This window comes from Gopherus evgoodei, chromosome 4, assembly GCF_007399415.2.
Source record: "Gopherus evgoodei ecotype Sinaloan lineage chromosome 4, rGopEvg1_v1.p, whole genome shotgun sequence".
Classification (NCBI taxonomy): domain Eukaryota; kingdom Metazoa; phylum Chordata; order Testudines; family Testudinidae; genus Gopherus; species Gopherus evgoodei.
In genome coordinates this window covers 45147191-45163531 of record NC_044325.1, presented here as the reverse complement: position 1 = coordinate 45163531, position 16341 = coordinate 45147191, and the positions used below count along the sequence as shown (strand labels likewise).

The window sequence follows — 16341 nt, the reverse complement described above, 5'->3', positions numbered from 1 at the left end:
AGGAGAAACACTCCCTGCTATTGGCAAAACAGGCTCTGCTCTGGGCTCTGTGAGTCCCACTCATTTTTCCATCAGGCTAGCAGTTTACGCCCTACTTTGTTAGATTTGAGTGCCCACTCTCTTATCTTCTGGATTCCTGCAATGTACACCATTCTGCTATCTCCGAGCAAGTAGTGTGCCCGAGTTCACTGCTTTCACTTCAGTTTACACTCTCCTGAGCACAAGGCAGTTAGATGGGGTCTATGGTGAAGTGAAGTTTATTTAACCGAGTTTGAGACTGAGATTCAAACAAAAGCAAGTAACAGGGTTTGGAAATATAAGGTTACAGGGAAAAGAAAAACATAAAATGCAATCTATAGCTTATACTTATTAAGCAATTACTTTCCCATCTAATAAGGTATTTCTTACAAAATGGTAAATTCTTACTGTGCTTGTTCAATTCAGGAAAGCTGGGATCCAGCTTTCATGAGACACCCTTGCTGTCAGAGTCTCTCCGAGCAATGGATAACAACTTGTGCCATTTCTTCTGCTTTTATAGGTTCAGACTGTTGTTTCAGCCCAGTGGGCCCCACTCTCTGGAGAGCTCTGATGGGGTTTCATTTATCTTTGCAAATGCTCAAATCTCCATCTGGCGAGACACATAAAGTGCTATCTCCACAAATGTCCGTTGTTTTCAGCATTTATTGAGTTAGGCCTATGACCCCACCTCACTTCAGGTGACAAGTTTTGCAAAATAATACTGTAGTCTACATTTTACAGCTCTCTTAAACTAGTTTTTATGCAAACATCTTGCAATAACCATGATCAGCTTAATTTGCAGTAGAAACTACACACAACCCCTTCGGTGAAGTGTTAAGAAGATGCTCAGACACAAGGGTAACATACCTGCCTGGGTATGTCTGCATCACAGTAGGTAGCTGTGGGGTGTCCTCCAGTTTTCCTAGCTGCTCCAAGCCGGTGTCTGTTTAGTCACAAAGCACAGAAAGTTTAGGCTTTTATCTCCCCACAGAAGTTGCTAGGATGACAGTGTACTTCACGCTGGTGTATTAGGTAGCAGATTCACAACCCTGGAATCTGGTGGGCTGTTTATCCCCAAACTAGGCAGCAGTATTGCCCACCTCAGAAGACCAAAAATGTTGACTCAGACCCCAGAAATCCTGATTTTTTGCAAAGATTATATTGTGGTTTTGGTCTGTGTTTTGGTTTTTGAACTCCCCCTGCCCATCCCCAGTGTGGGTGTGAAAATTAGTGTCACCTACTCTCCAAAATGTATTGGGTAAGGTGATTTTGGCACCTGCTGAAGGAGCTCTCACCCCCACACCTCTCCATCCCCTGCCCAGCAATTTATTCTGCCCCCCAACCTTCAGATAAATCCTGCCCCCCATGCCCCGTATCAGTTCTGCCCCCTCAGCCCCTCCAGCCCTGTCATGAATTCTGACCCCACATTTGTTCTGCCCATCCCCCTGTTCCCACACATGCCTAGCCTGCCATCAGCCTCCATCAGTACAGCCCCCCAAAACTCCCAGTTTGTTCAGGCCCCATCACAGTTTTGCTCCCCAGCCTCACCTCTGCTCCTCCTGGGGCTCTTCCAGGCCTAGGGGAAGGGCTGCAGTGGGGATCTCCTCATACCCTTCCAGGCTGGAGAGGAGGCAGCTCCAGGGGCTCTTAAGCTGCCCTCTGCCCCTTTCCAAGTGCTGCAGGGAAGGGGGAGGAGCAGAGGAACTGTCCTGTCCCCATTGCTCACAGGGGAGAAGCAAGCAGAGCCCCCCCGAGTTACTGGGCTCTTCCACTCTCTCCTCCTCCCCACCCCCATGAGAATGGCTTGGGGTTGCTGAGGAGAAGACAGAACGCTGCCTGCAGCAGTTCAGATTAGTTGTTCAGCCTCAGGCTGTGAGCAGACAACTCATATTCACTAGGGTTCCCATTCACTAGGGGGCTGGATCTTCTGTCATCATTGCAAGAGTAGGGTCCTGCCCACCCCAAAACCTGTCACTCACAAAAGAATCTGGAGCGCTGGCAGTAGTAGGGTGACCAGACAGCAAATGTGAAAAAGCGGGACAGAGGGTGGGGGGTAATGGGAGCCTATATAAGAAAAAGACCCAAAAGTCGGGACTGTCCCTATAAAATTGGGACATCTGGTCACCCTTGTTGGCAGCCCTGCAGCAGTGAAAAGACAAACTTTCCTACATATTGCCCTACCACTGTGCTTCACCCTGGCCCTGGAGGGGCCACCTCCGAAGTGAGAGAGGAGCTCAGTCTCTAGCATGGGCAGCTCTATGTTTTTTGCCGCCCCAAGCACGGCAGTCAGGCAGCCTTCAGCGCCGTTTCTGCGGGAGGTCCGCCCCGGTCATGCGGATTCGGTGGCAGTTCTGCGGGAGGTCCGCCAGTCCCGTGCCTTCAGCATACCTGCTGCCGAACTGCTGCCAAAGCCGCGGGCCCGGTGGACCTCCCGCAGAACCACCGCCGAAGGCTGCCTGACTCCCGCCTGCACAGCGACCAGCAGGCCACCCCCCTTGGCTGGCTGCCCCAGGCACACGCTTGCTGCACTGGTGCCTGGCGCCGCCTCTGGCCTCTAGGGCTCATGCCCATTCAGTCCTTGGCCCTCTGCTGAGATTTTCCAGAAAGGGGCCAGTTAGTGTAGGGTGACCAGATATCCCGATTTTATAGGGACAGTCCTGATTTTTTGGGGCTTTGTGTTATATAGGTGCCTATTACCCCGCCACTCCTGTCCCGATTTTTCACACTTGCTGACTGGTCATCCTAAGTGGAGGAGTTTGTGGTTGAGATGAACAGCTGTCAACTAGAAACAGGGATCAGTCCCCCAATCGTTTCACATTCAGATGAGCTACCAAGAAGCCATGAAATAGTAAAGAATTTAAATGCCTACCAACTAGTCGCCATTCTGTCTACCCAACAAGAGACTGGCTTGGAAATGATAAAGTAGACTAGAAAGGCTCTGTTGTCCCTGTCCTGGTCCCTTGTGCCACCCACGCCTTTTACAATAAGATTTTCTTCCTTTTTTCATACATTTTTATTCTTCACTATACTAACTGCAAAGCTGAAGGGGTTCACAGAGACACTGCAGGCAGGGGACCGAACACTGACAGGACTGGATGCAGCTTGGGTATCAGGAACACAGAAGAAATTGGTCCTTTGTGACAGAAAAGTCCTTAGAGTTGCAACTGTCCTTAGTTCTACAATGGTGGTGGGGTCTAGATCTGGTGCAGTCTGAGAGGCTTGTATTTGGGCGATTCCTTGCAGTGGAGCAGACACACATATCTGCTTGTTTTTGTCACTGTATTGGCACTTTAGTGTAGTAAGTAGTTTGCGGATTTGAGGCCATGTTTTACACCCCATTAATTCCCTCTCCCCCTTCACAAAGGCTGTGGGATCACTGAGGACATATTTTTTCACAGACCATGATGTCAAATAAATCTAATCCTTGGTTTGCTGTCAGGAGATTAGCCTCTGTGTCTGGGTTATAGGGGCAGGTTGTGCAGTATCTTGAGTTTCTAGGTCTGTGCTCTTTGGTGTTTTATTGTGTGCATGGGGCTGGGATGGCTGTATCACTCAGTGTCTCTTGCGCAAGTATATTTCTTCACAATACAGTTAGCCATAAACTATTTTAAAAGTTTCATCCATATTTATTTCAGTTCATAAATAGTTTTTAACAAATTTCAGTTTCCTCAGAGTGATTTTCCACTGTTTGTTCCTCGAGGAGGGACACTCACTCTAGCTGCGGCTGTGTCTCATCCTTTATTCTCTTGATGCTTTGCTGAGGCCATTATTACTGCAGTGGCAGCATCTTTCCACACAGCTGACGACTGCCTCTGGGTGTGTATAATGTTCAATCTTGCTGTCCAGTGTGATCTGCAGTTCATCTGGAACAAGCAGCAAACATCAAATCTCCCCATTTCTTTTTAGCTCCAACAAATTTGTGTAATCTCCACTGAAGGTCCATACTGTAACGTCGAATGAATGAGATTGAATCTCTCCAAGTTTTACGGCTTGGTCACTACCATGTGAGCTGAGTGATGGCAGAATTTAAAAAAGAGTTTTTTGTCTGGATTAAATACTAAATTCTTCCTCCTGTGCAGCCAGTTCAGTAACTTGGTATCTAAATATAATGCTGCATAGAAAGAGGAGAGGAAAGGGTTTGGGGCTTGTTCAAGTGTAGTAGGGTTGTTTCCCTAGTCAGGGCCAAAGCCTTGGAATTCCCGCCCCCCAGGAAATCTTCAGCTTTGTGGCTCTTTGTGCCTCCTGAAAGGACTGTGACTCTTCTCTGGAGCAGTTCTCCAGGGCACTTTGTAGTCTCAGCATTCAGGATTTCTTTTTTCATGTTCCATTGGAAGGATCAGAGCCTCAACCCCTTTGGGCAATTTAAGGTTGGGGAGGATCAGTAGCCATAGTCTAGGGTTAGGTCGATTGGGTTCCAGTTGCCCCTTTATATCAGTAAATGGCTTTTCTGGATTTTGATATTGCTGAAGAGCTAGTTTTGGATGAGGCAAAACAAAAGATGCTCCCCCGCAAACAAAACAAAAGTGCCAAACAAAAGTGTCAACAATCTTTCACATCCTGTCCATTTCTTTGGTGTCTCCCACTTTGTTACCCTATTGCAGGAAGATCCCCTCAACCAAGTTGAGCTGCCTCAGTCTCTTCTTGATTTCAAGAGTTCTTACCTTTATATAGTTTAAGAACATTTTGCCATACTGTTGCTAGAGGGCCACACCTAACTGGCAACAAATAAAGCAGGGTGTTGCTTCCCTCATATCTAATATAGATGGATGACTTCCTGAGAGTACAGAGTTCAGCATACAATGTAGCATTATTCTAGTAGCCTGGCCCTACTGCACAAGCACCCTACTGCTGCCTAAAGATCACGACAGCTATGGGACTTCATTATAGAAGTGCATAGGCAGAGCTTTGGCTGGTCTTGTAAGATGTCCTGATTGGGGGGTTAAAGAAAAGCTCACAGTGTGAAGCTCTTCTGGCAAGCACATGCAGTGGCCCTGGGAACTTCCTGTCCCATCACCTCATAGCCAGTGCCATAAAGTGCTTTGAGACTCTTGGATGAAATAAAGGCTAAGTCTTACTATTTGAGTCCACAGGATTTTGCTGTGTGCTCCTCTTGTTGTTCCAGAGAAGAGGGTGCATCTGTAGTTTCCCACCTTTGGATCACTACCTTGTTTGTTCAGCTAAAAAGAAAGTTATCTAGCTAGCTTAGAGTTTTATACTGCTGCCTGTCACTGGAGTACATGAGCACCTTCTTTCTCTCTCCGTCTAATCTCTCTGGTGCTGACTAATTTTATAAGTTTGGGAGCATTTTATTTTGGATGTTTTAGGCCTTTCTCGCTGGTGGATTAATTCTAATTCCCTAGGGCTATGTGTGGTTATTATCTTCAGCACCACGAGTGTGCATGTCACTCTAGAGACAAATAAAAGATATGAGGCCAGATTGTCCATCCTGCTCCAGCTGCCTTGCATCACCACTGTTGGCATAAAAGGGACAACGATCTAGCAGAAAAAAAATCTTGTGGAAGTCCCCTGCACAAGGAGCTAACTAGATGGCACAGAGCCATCAGAATGTCTCTACATTGCAGCCCCCATGGCAGGGGATGTGTCAGGGGAAGAAAGAGGTATGGTTAGAGCACACTGTGTTCCAGTGGCCATTGGCTGTAGAACAGCACCCAGGGGTCATGGTAGCTAAGTGTAACTTAGAGGTCTAAGGCTAGATGAGCCCACAGCAGGATAGAGAATATAGGAATCTCCACGGTAGGTTAAATTACCCGACCACTTCCCAGCACCCAATAAGACTTGCTCCCTGACATTCCTCTGCCAAGGACAGCTTTGCGAGAATGGAGAATTGGGTCCATGATGCCTGCCCCAGGAGCTTAAATTTTAAGTTAGTTAAGATACAGTATGGCACAGAGGAGGATGACAGGCAAAGGGGAGGGTGGGAATGGGAGAGAGGTTTACACAGTGTAATTGTTGGGTAATTGACTAGTGCCATTTAGATGTTTAATCAAAAGATGCCAAGCTGTGTCCATGTGCAGCATTTTACTCCTTAGAGAATCAATCACATGCAGCTGCTATTATTATTAATTATTATATAGACAGTTCCATAGGTGTGCCCAGTATTTGAAAGAAAAATAAAAGACATAGTCCCAGCCCTGATAAGCTTTCAATATAGGTTACCACTGTTACAATCTGTAGCACCATAGAATCTTCCAATCAGATAGGGAGGGAGCTTGGTAGTTCAGTAACTGGCTTCTCAGTCAGCATGTTTCAGTCCTGCACAGCATTTTAAATCTGGCAGTCTTTTTTAGTTCCAGCAAGCAAAGTGTCCCATTGTCACACAGTGACAGCCTGGAACACCCCCAAAATCAACAGCTCATGTTTAGCTACACGCACATTAGTGTCACCATATTGATGTGGAAAGTGAAACATGGTTTCATTCTGTGTGGTTAGTTGACAGAGGAATAGCACCAGGGCTGTTCCTGTCAGGTGCCAGGAGAAACACTACAGTACTGGGGTGAACTTTCCCCCAGTGAGCAGCAAAAACTAGGCTTAACTGTCTCCAGCCCCAGAGGCTGACTTACACTGTGCATTACATTGTACTACATTCCTCAGGTGCTTTTCTGCTGTGGCCTTTAAGTCCTTAACAAAGTCACATATGAACTAAAAATAAGAAAAGGATTGAAAACAGACCACACAATAAAAGTTCCAGTGCTAAACGATGCACTTTGTAGTCTGAGGAGATGAGATTCAGCTGCAGCGGTTTAAAGTAGGATCTGGTCTTATCCTCCCTGCAAAACCTTTGAACCACTAATCTCCTCACTCCTTCCCCACTTCACTTTGGGTATGCATGGTGCAGGCTGCTATTGGGGGTTGCTTCCACCTTTTATAGCCTCTGGGCCTTTATCTTGTATAAATGTAGATGTAAATGATGGGCAAGCTAAAGAAGGCCTGGCCACATGGACAGCCTGGTGCTGTGTTGCCCCATCCACAGAGATGGAACAAAAGTGTTTGTTGTCCCAGTTGTGTAAAGAGGCAGTTTGGTCCAGAGGACAGGGCACTGGACTGGCACTAAGGATATGTGTGTTCTACTCCTGGCTGGTTCTGCCATCAATCTTCTGTGCACTGTGTGACCATGTAAGCTCTTTAGGGCAGGGACTGTCTCCTGCTATATGTATGTACAGCACCTAGCATAGTGGTAGCACCATCTCATTTGGGGAGCCTCTAGGCACAGCTATGTTAATACAGATTGTGTGGTGGTGAGCTGAGGATATCATAGCACAGGGATCAGCAACCTTTCAGAAGTGGTGTGCCGAGTCTTCATTTATTCACTCTAATGTATGGTTTTGCATGCCAGTAATACATTTTAACCTTTTTAGAAGGTCTCTTTCTATAAATCTATAATATATAACTAAACTATTGTTGTATGTAAAGTAAATAAAGTTTCAAAATGTTTAAGAAGCTTAATTTAAAATTAAATTAAAATGCAGAGTCCCCCAGAGCAGTGGCCAGGACCCGGGCAGTGTGAGTGCCACTGAAAATCAGGTCATGTGCTGCCTTTGGCACACGTGCCATAGGTTGCCTACCCCTCATAGCAGAAAGAACAATCTTGGCCATGCAAGGAATGAGCTCAGCTCCAGCCATGTGGACAGTGTGGTTTTATGCTATGACTATATTTTGTCTCCATGGTTGTGCTTGCTGACATGAGTTGCCTTTCTCCTTTGCCTCTCACATGCTGCGGTATAAATGTATGCACACCACACTGGGAGGAAACAACAAACCCACGTCATGTGTTTTCGGTTTCCTTGTCTTCATAGACACATGCTAGATACGTGCAGCTTCTGAGTACTTTCCATTTGATACAGAGTACACACAGTAGCTGTTGGAGGTGGGAACAACCAGCTTCCATCTGCAGGCACCAAACACATATCAACAAATATTTTGTGATCTCAGCTAAGTGAACCCTCCTCCCCTTCCCCCCTTTTTGGCACTTCTTTGATGGTTTGTTTTGTCTAGTGAGCATCTCTTGGTACTTTACAGCAAGGATACATCTCAGAAAGTAGTTGGGCTGATAAAGACTCCTCTAAATACACAGAAGCTGAACTTAGATTTCAAAGTATCTACATTAGAGGCATTCAGATACCATGGGGATTGGTCTGATATAAACATCAGAATAGAATACATTCTATTCCTTGGCAATAGCTGAGGAGTCAGGCTGGGAACTCGGTAGAGGAAGGACCCAGCAGCAAATATTTACCCCGGCTGCTCAATTTTGTGTTAATAAAGCAAAGGTTTGGGTGTGATGATCTTTCAGTGGCCTGTTGTTTCTGCACCTGTTTTACAGACAAGAATGAAGATCAAGCTCCTTGCCCCGCAGAGCTCAGTCTGCAGCGATGTTCAGCCCCCCTTTGCTGAACTAAATTCTGCCCAAAGCCCCTGTCATACACTAGATGGGAGTGGGGCTAAAACTAAGGGGCTTTTCCAGCTCTGCCCTCTGCCTGAAAGAAGCCAGGTCAGCTGCGAACACTGCTGGGGTAGTAATCCGGGGTCGCATCAGGTCTCTGGCTACCCTGTCGCTGGGGCACGATTGGAGGAGCCCAGCCCTCAGGGACAGAGCAAGATTATCCAGGGGCAGGGGTTGCAGAAGAGGTCAGAGCAGCTCCCCTCCACTTGCGGGAAGAATCGATGTAATGGGGCCTCGAGTACTGCTGCTCTGTTTCCCCCGCCCCGGTGGCCCAGATCTCTAAGAATGGAGGTGACCGCGCCGCAGCATCAGGCGCTGCTTTTAGCCCATGAGCTCAGGCAGCAGGAGCAGCTGCCAGCAGGATCATCCCAGCCTGACTCTGTGACGTTCCCTGCTTGGAGACTGCGCCCGAGGCTCTGTTGCTGTAAACACACTCTGCGCTGCAGCTTCCCTGTTACTATGTATAGCCGCGATCTCTTGGCTCCCGTGCAAGGCGAGTCTGCGGTCTGGCTCCTGGCTTGGCCTGACCTGAGCCAGGGCTGCCTGACATCCCCGCCGTGGGTGGGTGTCTCTGAACTTCACTGCCACAAAGATTATATCAGACCCAAACTCTGGGAAAGGAGAAACCTCCTCTGTCTAACATCGCCCTTGTTTGGCAGTCTCCCAGGCCAGCAGCCCCCTGTCTCCACACCATGGCACAGGGCACATCCTAGCAACTCCCTCGCCCTTCTGTTTGTATGTAACTTTTCTGGGAAGTTCAATGTACAATAAATAACAATAACCTCCCGGGTTGCACTTTAATCCTTCATAGCACCGGATAGACTTTAACTAACCACTCCTACCTGTGCTCAGTATTAACTTTATTCTCAGTTTGTATTCTGCATATTTAATAACAAAATGAATAATAATTACGCGTGTAACATTTTCCTCACTGCAGGAAGTGGAGGACGTTATATTTTCCACATGTACATTCTGTAATATTCCAATCCCAAAGTATAGACAGAAATAATTCTGAGGCACGATAGAGATTTATTTACAATGAAAAGTGTGTGTTCTTTTAATGAGTAACTGCTCCATAACACCAACTGGGATACACAGCATCGCTTTGATTTACTTTGTAGCTAAGTTTGTTGGGTTTTGTTGTATAATAAATATTGTTTTTAAGAAAGAATTTAATAGGGATATGATCTAAAGTATTCTATGTTCACATAGCAAGTATAACTTGCACCATTGTCTGCTTGGATACAAACAGATGTAGAATTGCTATTCAAATCTTTGCAAGAGATATGATATTTTCCTGGATGGATTAGAAACCTGGACCACAGTATGAGTTGGATCCAAAGCCCAGTAAAGTCAATGTGAGTCTTACTGTTGACTTCAGTAGGTTTTGGATAAGGCCCACTGCACAATCACTAGATAACAATTCTTTTTATAGTGCTCATAAAACTAAATGCAGAAAATGTATGAGATATTTATTAAATATAGTTCCTCCAGTTGCAAGTTTTGTTATATAAACGCATTTTAAAGGTGAACAAAAAATGTGAAAACTTTTCTCCAAATACTTTAAAATGTTATAAAAGTGAAAGGCACAGTATCAGGCTCCCTGTAATGGCAGTACCACACAACAAAGAAAATTGTTACACAGATGTGAAGAAATCTACTTAGTTTATGACACTTTTTGTGTACCATTAACAGACTTATTATATGGAATGCACATATTAACTTAGAAACTCAAACTCGGACTCCAGAATGAAATGTTAGATAAATTGTAACTAAGACAACACCAGATCCTTAAATATGCTGGATAAAAATACAACACAAAATATGGGCTTGTCACCTCAAAAACTAAACAACCCTCCCAACTCAACTGTTCCTTTCTTCATCAACAACTCTTTAACCTCTAAACTATAATTTAAAAGTTCCCCTAGCACGCAACAAAACACAACAAACCTTCTTCCCTAAATAATAGTAAAGACAATTGTTGTTTTCCATCCATCTTCAAAAAGCATCAAGAAAGCTACCTAGCTTACCCTGTGATATTAAAACAAACATTAACAATAAAATAAAGATAATGGAACTAACAAGACTGGCCTTAAATCCCTGCTCACTCACATTGTTTTCATGCCGCATTTCCCCTTTCCCAGCATTCCCCTGTATTTTGTCTATTAAGACAGCGGAGTCCCTCGGGGCAGGGAGCTTGTCTTCAGACTTGTCTGTAAAGTGACAAGCAAGTTTAATACCATGTGATCATAGCAACAGCCGAACTTGATTAGAAATATTTGAATGGGAGTAGGAGGAAGCAGGTGCAGATGGCAGGAGCTGGTCTGTAAAAGTCACCTCTGGAAAGGTGAATGAACTGTCCGGAGGCTTGTGTGACTAACCTAACACGATTCTCCTTGTGGGAGGGAGGGGCGCTATTGCAGCAAGGACTTGAACTTATGCGTGGCCCGCTGCCTCAGCAAGAGGACCTGTTGCTGCTGTGTATTCCGTACAATCTACCCTCTCTCTCACGCACACACATGCTCGCGGGCTGGCGCGCGCGTCGCACTTGGCTGCAGCCTGGAGCGGTTCCCGTCAGTCACACCCCCTTGCACAGGATGTATCCCATATAAGGATATCTGCGTCAGTGGGTTCCCGAGCTGGGACTGTACCATTGTGGAAGGGGGGAAACCAACAGCCTTCCCTATCCCTGAGGGGCCTAGACCCCCTGAAGACCCTCAGTGTAACCACCTTGACATGGCTTGGGGGCAATAGGGTACGTAAAAGATGAGGAAGGGAGCCGAGAGTTGCGGGGAAAGCTTAGAGGCGGCGTATCCCCGCCGTCCCCCCCCCCACAGGCTTTGACTCTGCCAGTGACGACATAGGATCCTTTCAGAAAAGGAGAGTTTAAAAGGCGGGGGCGCCGCACTTTACTCCAGCTGCAGAGCTAATCTGAGTGACTGAAACAGAAAAGAGACGAGAGCTACGGCTGGGGACAGCGACAACCCGTCTGCACGGACAGAGGGACAGTCAGCCCGGACAGACACACAGACAATCAACCGGGACAGCCTCACCGCCCAGACCGGGTTTGGACAATCTTAGCCTAGCCGACATGATGTACCAGGGCTTCACCACCGACTATGACGCGTCTTCCTCCCGCTGCAGCAGTGCTTCTCCGGCCGGGGATAGCCTCACCTACTACACTTCCCCGGCCGACTCCTTTTCCAGCATGGGCTCGCCTATCAACCAGCAGGTGAGGGACCGGGACGCTGGCTGGTGATTGCCTACGGGGCAGTGACGCCTGAGGGGTGGGAGAGTCGCAGAGGGGCATTGTCTGGGTCTCCAACCATAGTACACTGATAGACGAGGCAGCTCAGGTGCAGAGATGACCGCCCTGCACGTCAGGAAGGGTCTGTCCTGCACGGGGTACACCTCTTCTCCCAGCTACCTGTGCATGGGGTGGGGGGAAGGAGGAGACAGCAGTCTAGTCCCCTGTCCTGGGGAGTTAGTGGAGATGGGCTACCTTGGGATGCGGGGGAAGCCGTAGTGTGGCCACGGGCCCTGCCCAGAGAAGGGGGATTGTGGCCCAGATTCAGCTCTGCAGCGGGTGTGTAAAGCAGTTTCATTGATAAAAACGGGAGTTCATTGAGGAGACTCCGGAGCGGCGCCTGCGTCAGTGCAGACGTCAGGGATATTTATAACAAACCCCCTTTTCATGTGGAGTCTGATGGTAGCGCAGCGCCTGAGCCAGCCTGGCTCCGGGGGTTGCAGGCCTGGCTTAAAATAGCACATAACTAAGCCTCTGGGGCACTGTGTCGGATACAGCCTGCTGAGGGGGTGCAGGGCGGGGGTTCCCCCTCATCTAGTTCTGTATTTCACTCCCTAATATCAGTTCCTTGTGTGTTCAGGATTTCTGCACGGACCTCGCTGTCTCCAGTTCCAGCTTCGTACCGACAGTGACTGCCATCTCCACAAGTCCAGATCTGCAATGGCTGGTGCAGCCCACCTTAATCTCTTCAGTGGCACCGTCCCAGAACCGGGCCCATCCCTACGGGGTCCCTACTCCTCCAGCCAGCGCCTATTCGAGGGCTGGAATTGTCAAAAGTACAGGAGGCAGAGGGCAAAGCATTGGCAGAAGGGGCAAAATCGAACAGGTGAATACACAGCTCTCTGCGATCACCCCAAAGAAGCATCTGGGCAGGAGGGGAAGAGGCGGGGCTAGTTCTGCTTAGTGGTTCTGGGAGAGCAGTAAAGACACTGCCCCGGCAGTTGCATTGAATTGGGAGGGGACAGTGGCAGCCAGGGATAACCCGGCTCAGCTCCCATAGGACTGTCCGAGGGACTGGAGTTCACTTTGTTCTCCTGCTCAGGAACTAACTTGACATGCAAGTCACACGCAGTCTGTGAGAGCGCGTTCAATATGGCTCCGGCTGCGGAGACCCGGAGAGGGAGCTCGGTCTGGGGGTGGTGGGGCTGCCAGAGATCACCAGCAAGGGGTGGCAGTGGATACTAATCGTGCTCATTCTTCCTCCGCAGCTGTCCCCAGAGGAAGAGGAAAAGAGAAGGATCAGGAGGGAAAGGAACAAGATGGCAGCAGCTAAGTGCCGCAACCGGAGGCGAGAACTGACAGACACTCTGCAAGCGGTAAGTTCTCCCCCACCTCCTTCGTGCCCGGCTTGGGGTAGGGGTCGGTCTGAAGTAGCTGTCCGCCCCTAGGGGCACTGGGCACGGCTGATGCTCTGTGTCTCACTCCCCCTTTCGCTGTGCCCGCAGGAGACCGATCAGCTGGAGGAGGAGAAGTCCACGTTGCAGACCGAGATCGCTAACCTGCTGAAGGAGAAGGAGAAGCTCGAGTTCATCCTGGCTGCGCACCGGCCAGCCTGCAAGATCCCCGAGGAGCTGCAGTTCTCCGAGGAGCTCGCTGTCTCCTCGCTGGACCTCAGCGGCCTGGGGGAGGCGCCTGTGCCCAGCCCCCCGGAGTCCGAGGAGGCAGCCTTCGCCCTGCCCATGCTGCAGGAGGCCGCTCAGCCCGAGCCCCTCCCGGAGCCTCCCAAGGCAAGCAGCAGCCTGGAGCTGAAGCCCGAGCCCTTTGATTTCCTCTTCCCCCACTCGTCCCGGGAGACTGCCCGCTCAGTGCCCGACATGGACCTGTCCGGCTCCTCCTCCTTCTACACGGAGGACTGGGAGCCCCTGGCGGCCGGGGCGTGCGGGGAGCTGGAGCCGCTCTGCACCCCGGTGGTGACCTGCACCCCCTGCTCCAGCACTTACACCTCTACTTTCGTCTTCACCTACCCGGAGGCCGACTCCTTCCCCAGCTGTGCAGCCGCGCACAGGAAGGGCAGTAGCAGCAACGAGCCCTCCTCCGACTCGCTCAGCTCCCCGACCCTGCTGGCCTTGTGAGGGGCCGCAGCTCCAGGGCACTGACTGCAGGGCGAGGGACGAACCTGGCGGATCGCAAGCCTCCCAGCTGCTGCTGTGTGTGTGGGGAGGCCTTTCACCAAAAGATCCACCTTCTTCCTGGGGTGGGGTTCCCGGAGCGCTAGACCCCAGACTTGGGGAGGGCAAAGCGTCCTTCTGCTCCTGGGCGAGCGTAGGCCGGTCCGGCGTTAAAGGACCCTGCGGAGCGATCCGCAGCCAGGCCTCAGACCTCTTCCGGAGATGTAGCAAATAGCATGGAGTTTGTCTTGTCCCCAGTGACCTATCCATGAGAGCTGGTAGTCTGTAGCATGTCAACATGGCTGGGTTGGTGACTCCCCTTCCCTACTTAGTATTCACTAGCATTAATTAATCTCTTGGTTTAATGATTGGAATCTAACCTGGTGCTGGGTATCTCCAACTGTATCTAGTGCAGCTGATTTAACAATAACTACTGTGTTCCTGGCAATATCGTGTTCTGATGACTTTAGCAATGACCCATCTTAACTGGGAAAAGAGACTGTATCTTATTTTCTAGTAGATAGAGATAAATAGCTATATCCATGTACTGTAGTTCTCCTACATCAATGTTCATTGTAACTGTACTGATCATGCATTGTCAAGGTGATCTGAATGTTCTGACATAAGTTTTCCATGAAAACGTTTTTATTGTGTCTTTAATTTATTTATTAAGATGGATTCTCAGATATTTATATTTTTATTTTATTTTTTTCTACCTTAAGGTCTTTTTGACATGTGGAAAGTGAATTTGGATGAAACTGAAGCATTGTTTGCTTATTATTGTTCAGAGACATTGTCAATAAAAGCATTTAAGTTGAATGCTATCCCTGCTTTGGGGTCTTTAATGGAACTTCTGTAACGGCCAAATGCTGTGAAATGTGACACTGGCTACTTAATAGTGAAGATACTAGTTACCCTGGGGTTCAAATGTGTTACTTCCTAATTTCCATATACAAACAACACTTCAATCTCCCTCTCATGCTGCCTGTCCCCTCTTTTGCAGGCAGGCATAAATTCTGCTGGCCTTCAACTGTGGTCTAGGTCAATGAGACTCTAAGATGGCTGGTGGTGGCCAACCAATTTTCAAGGGAAGCAAGGTCAAGGCAAGATTGGTTATGGACTAGCTGAATTTAAATACCAGACTCAACATTTTGTGGGGAGGGAATGTATCATTTTCTAGGGTGCTGCTTTTTTCACACTGACTTTCATCTTGTCTGTCTGGAAGGACATTGTACTTCCCTATGCAGCAATTCATTCTCCTTCCTATTTTCCAAATCTTTCTCCCCCACTATGGCCTTCTCCCATTCCATCTACCAAAAATGATCTGCAATACCACAATATGTATTTAACAGTGGCCTCATCACTGTGCCAGAGTAAATATTCCAAACAGATGGAGGAGGGAAGCTGACACTCAAATCAGTAGTTTGAGACTGTCAAACAACACATTCTGATTTTTGTTTAGGAAACACTTGCCATATTTCCTTTGCAACCAGGGGGCTGGAAACTCACTCTTACAAGGCAGTCTAGGTTCTGCAGAATCTAATACTACAGAAACCATTAACTCCTGTCCACTGCTCTTCTGTAACAAATACTGGTGTAGCAAAATCTGAGCTTGTCTAAAGTGTCTCCTATACCACAGTTCTAATGGCAGTAAATGTTTGTATATTAAAGCAATTTTGGCACTTCCCTTTTACTTTCTTCCCTCTCTCACTTCCTATTAGCTGTATTTATTTCCCTGCTAAGATGGATATGGTTGTTTTCTGTCAGGTGGGAGAGTCCAACTACTATGTGGATTTGTTTCTCTCCACTTGGGCCAGTCTTAAAATAGACATCTTCCTTTACTTAAAGTGCCTTTCTCTGTTCTTTCCCTACTCCCCCATCCCCTTCCCTGTGCTTGGGCACACAAACTCAGCTCTTCTGAGGGGGGATATCCACCTATTAAAAGTATTTTTGGATTAAGCAGATTTCAGCACTGACTGTGGGCTTAGACACAGGAGGGCTGTTCTACTGTATCCCTAAAATCCAGTGATAGTAAAAACTTGATGGCAATGATGAATGAGCAAGGGCAACAAAGAAGGCTCTAGTCTAGACTAATCTGGGGGTTGTCCTGCTGGTGCCTGGAGCCACCCCTGAATGCACTATACTTTGTATCCATATTGCAGCTTCACAGCCTCTCAACACAAAGGTCCCCCACTTTGTGAAAATATTTACGTAACTTCCTGCTTTACAACATTAAACAAGAATCTACTATTACCAGAATATGACACAGATCTCAAGCACTGATCCTACGTCAGGGGTCAGCAACCTTTCAGAAGCGTGTGCTGAATCTTCATTTATTCACTCTAATTTAAGGATTTGGTGCCAGTAATACATTTTTAGAAGGTCTCTTTCTGTAAGTCTATAATACATAACTAAACTATTGTTGTATGTAAAGTAAATAAGGTTTT

General features: G+C 47.8%; 1 protein-coding gene across 1 annotated transcript; it reads left to right on the top strand.

Annotated features, from left to right (window-relative positions):
- The first annotated feature begins 11206 nt into the window (after positions 1-11206).
- On the top strand, positions 11207-14718 carry FOS (Fos proto-oncogene, AP-1 transcription factor subunit). Its single transcript, XM_030559114.1, has 4 exons — positions 11207-11711; positions 12367-12612; positions 12995-13102; positions 13232-14718. The coding sequence occupies exons 1-4, from the start codon at positions 11571-11573 to the stop codon at positions 13856-13858; spliced, it is 1122 nt and encodes a 373-aa protein (XP_030414974.1). The 5' UTR covers positions 11207-11570; the 3' UTR covers positions 13859-14718.
- Positions 14719-16341: the final 1623 nt, after the last annotated feature.

Excerpts from the sequence above, each read along its gene's own strand:
- FOS (XM_030559114.1), top strand. The coding sequence starts at position 11,571 with ATGATGTACCAGGGCTTCACCACCGACTATGACGCGTCTTCCTCCCGC. Across the intron at positions 12,613-12,994 it reads GAAGGGGCAAAATCGAACAG|CTGTCCCCAGAGGAAGAGGA; the intron begins GTGAATACACAG and ends CTTCCTCCGCAG. Across the intron at positions 13,103-13,231 it reads TGACAGACACTCTGCAAGCG|GAGACCGATCAGCTGGAGGA; the intron begins GTAAGTTCTCCC and ends CTGTGCCCGCAG.